General features: G+C 44.3%; 1 protein-coding gene across 1 annotated transcript; it reads left to right on the top strand.

Annotated features, from left to right (window-relative positions):
* Positions 1-1,001: 1,001 nt before the first annotated feature.
* On the top strand, positions 1,002-1,969 carry LOC125548257 (heavy metal-associated isoprenylated plant protein 43-like). Its single transcript, XM_048711911.1, has 3 exons — positions 1,002-1,125; positions 1,253-1,328; positions 1,413-1,969. Exons 1-3 carry the CDS (start codon positions 1,117-1,119, stop codon positions 1,829-1,831), a joined length of 504 nt encoding a protein of 167 aa, XP_048567868.1. The 5' UTR covers positions 1,002-1,116; the 3' UTR covers positions 1,832-1,969.
* The last annotated feature ends 1,517 nt before the right edge of the window (positions 1,970-3,486 follow it).

The raw sequence follows: 3,486 nt of genomic DNA, 5'->3' as shown, positions 1-3,486 counted from the left end.
TTGGAGTGATTTACTTTGAGTCCAGAATATTCTGCATAATGAATTAGGAGGTTCTTGATGTGTTCCAATTGTCAGCCATCAGCTTTGGCCACTAAGATGGTATCATCAGCATACTATATGATGGAGAAATCTGTGCAGGATAGGTGTGTGATTGGTGTCTCTATCAGGTTGTTGTTCATGGCCTCATTCATCATGGATTGAAGGACATCAATAACAATCACAAATATAAGGGGTGATAGAGGGTCAAGGGCCACATGCGTGCCCTCCAGGCCATCCAAATGGACAAAAAAGAACATTTTTGTTGTCTGTTTGGGCTGGCTGGTTGGAGTTGCCCTAATCAAGAAAAGAAACCCTTCATTGTCTTTGTTGCGTCGTTACCTTTGTAGGTGACAAATTTATATTTATCCTTCTCTCCAACTTGAATCGTGATCAAAGTGTCATGGATTTTAGAAGAGAGTGGTACCCCTCGAATTAAAACTCCAGTTTGGATGGGTTTGGGGATCCAATCCTAGCAGCTGATCAACTTGTTCACAGAAAAATTCAAACCGGGAATTCTAATGCAATTGCAACACCTTGTATTGATAACCAAGTCCTTCTACCAGCAGTTAGAGCAACGACTAGCATGACCAAATCCTAGCCAATGGTACAGTGGCATTTGAGTTGACTTAATTTCTCAGTTGCCACCGTATGCAACTTGCGGAACGTTCCTTGATTTCCTCGGGTACATACACGGAATTGCCGTCTGTCGTTCTCATGATTGAAAATGCAAGCGTGTTGGAACTTTGAAAGGCCCACGGCTTTGACATTTCCACGGATGAAAAAACATAAAAAAGGAAGACGTAGACTGACCAATTCGGTTAGGAAGCTATGGTATATCTACGGTCTCAAAGTATTCTTTCGACCAGTAGCAGCGGAGTGGTTAGATTAAACACATCTAGTAGGAATATACTCCGACGACTACGACCAATTCCCAACCAATATGGGGGTTGCTGAGTTGACTTCAGATCATATATAAACTGACTTGGAACGAGGCATTTCTCACATAACTTCAGACAGCGCCTTGCTCTGCACACTCAGGAGTCCGCGTCGACCTCAGATCCAAGACTAGCTCACACCATGTCTAAGGTAATTGGCGACCATATTCTTCGTTCTGCTTCGCTGTCTTTCGAGGGTGTAGACATGCCGTTACGATCATGAAAACATTTGTAGTACTGAATTTATGCTTGTGTTTTCGCTTTCGAATGGCCTGCAGAAGATTGTGATCAGAGCCGATCTCGTCGGCAAGAAGTGCACGAGTGGGATCCTGTCAATCGTTTCCAAGCTCGAGGGTATATCTCTCTCTGACTCTCTTCCTCCCTGTATATCCTGCACCGCTTGCTGCTTCTCTTTACCGAATGTACGTGGCCCTCCAGGGATCAAGTCCATGGTGGTCGACGACGACAAGTGCACGCTGACGGTGGTCGGCACCGTGGACCCGGTGTGCGTGGTGCACCAGCTGAGGAAGTCGTGCTACGCCGCGTCCATCGTCAGCGTGGAGGACGACAAGCCCAAGGAGAAGAAGACCCCCTGCCAGGAGGCCTGCGAGAAGGCCTGGAAGGACAAGTACGAGAAGGCCTGCAAGGAGAGGTGCGAGAAGGCGTGCAAGGAGCCGTGCTGCGACGACTGCGGCGAGAAGGGGACGCCGTACGCCGGCCACGGGTACCGCTGCACGCCGGGCTGCTACTCCAGCCCCTGCGGCCTGCCCAGCTGCCACTACTACAGCTCCGGCTATGGCTACGGCTACGGCTACGGCGTGCGCGCGCCGCCCCTGGGATACACCTGGTACGAGTAGAGGTCCCCCGGAACCGGAGGATGATGCGCCATGCGCCGCCCAGGGGCACTGTCATGGCGCGTATGTACCTGGAATCGTTACGATTTTACCATGTGTGTGCCTGTGTGTTTGGTTCCGTAGTTCATATGCTTTGTGTCACGGTTGTTGGCTTGCTGCAGTTTGCTTTCTGTACGGCGATGATTCCCTGGTTACTTCAGTCTTAGTACTCGGCAGTCGGCACTCGGTTGTTTCTCATAAACAAAGTGAAAACCCAGAAAAAGATTATTATATGAAAACGAACCGAAGAAATTGGTCACGAATCGTTGCCCCGTCACGCCCCCGACACTACTAGGTCGCCAGCCCCCACTGCCTTGTTCAGTTGGTGGAGACTTTAATATTATTATTAGGAATTGCAGTGAAAAAAAAAACTCAATGAGCCTAATCATTGGAGCTTTGTGCTTGATGCTATCATTGGGCATGCAGGACTTGAAGAAATACCATTAAATGGTAAACGCTATACCTAGGCCAATAATTTAGCTGACCCAACTTATGGAAAATTTGATCGGGTCATGTGTTGTCCTGAATGGGAGGAGGGATATCATCTGTCGGTACTTCAAGCTTTTGCTAGAGAAGTCTTTGACCACACTTCTCTATCCCTTGACACTGGAGAACATCCTAATGAAGTTCTAGATTTGAGAACTCTTGGGTGCTAACAGAGGGATTTACAGAATTTCTGTGTAAAGTTTGGAGTGAAACCTACCATGGTGACAGTTTAGAAAAATGTCAAGAAAGATTAAGAAACTTGAGGAAAAAGGTTAGAGAGTGGAATAAAAATGCAGATGCTTGGTACAGAAAAATTAAGATTGAAATCATTGGCAAGCTGGATGTCATAGATAAGAATACTGACGTCATGGGGCTTACTATTGGAGATAGATAGAAGCAAAAAAAGACTTAAGAGAACGATTGGCCAGAACTTTAAAACAAGAAGAAATGAAATGGCTTCAGAGATATAAGGATAAAGAAATTAAAGATGGAGACATCAATACTAGATATTATCATGCTAGGGTAAATGGTAGAAGATGTAAAAATAGAATCATTTCCTTGGAGCGGGATGAAGGAACTATCGAGGGAGAAGATTTAATTAATGAAATACATTACTGACTTTTATAAAAATCTTTTTGGGCAACCTGATTGCTCACAAATATCTCTACATCTACATGACATTTCTCAAATACGTGCATATGTTGCATAGGAATTAATTAAACCCTTCTCTATGCAAGAAATTCATGATATTGTGTTTCAAATGAAGAAAAACAAATGCCCGGGGGCAGATGGGTTCCCTGTTGATTTTTATCAGGAATTTTGGGAGTTAGTTAAGTGAGATGTGAAAGGGCTTTTGGATGATTTTGCTGAAAGAAAACTTGATATTGCTAGACACGATTATGGAACCATCACCATTGTGCCAAAAACTGATGATGCCAAAGAAATTCAGAAATTCAGACCCATTTGTCTTTTAAATGTTAGATCAAAATTATTACGAAGATTTTAATGAATGGACTTAGTAGAATTGTTTTCTTGTGATCTCTAAGACACATACTGCTCTATGTCAAAGGAAGATATATTATGGAGAGGGTAAAGTGTTGCATGAAGCATTGAACTCTATTCGTCATAGAAAA

Source organism: Triticum urartu, chromosome 3 (genome assembly GCF_003073215.2).
Source record: "Triticum urartu cultivar G1812 chromosome 3, Tu2.1, whole genome shotgun sequence".
In the NCBI taxonomy this organism is placed as follows: Eukaryota; Viridiplantae; Streptophyta; class Magnoliopsida; order Poales; family Poaceae; genus Triticum; species Triticum urartu.
This window is presented reverse-complemented; position numbering and strand designations above follow the sequence as displayed.

Bases quoted from the DNA above. Each gene is read 5' to 3' on its own strand.
- LOC125548257 (XM_048711911.1), top strand. The intron at 1,329-1,412 runs GTATATCTCTCT...GTGGCCCTCCAG, and splicing joins AATCGTTTCCAAGCTCGAGG to GGATCAAGTCCATGGTGGTC.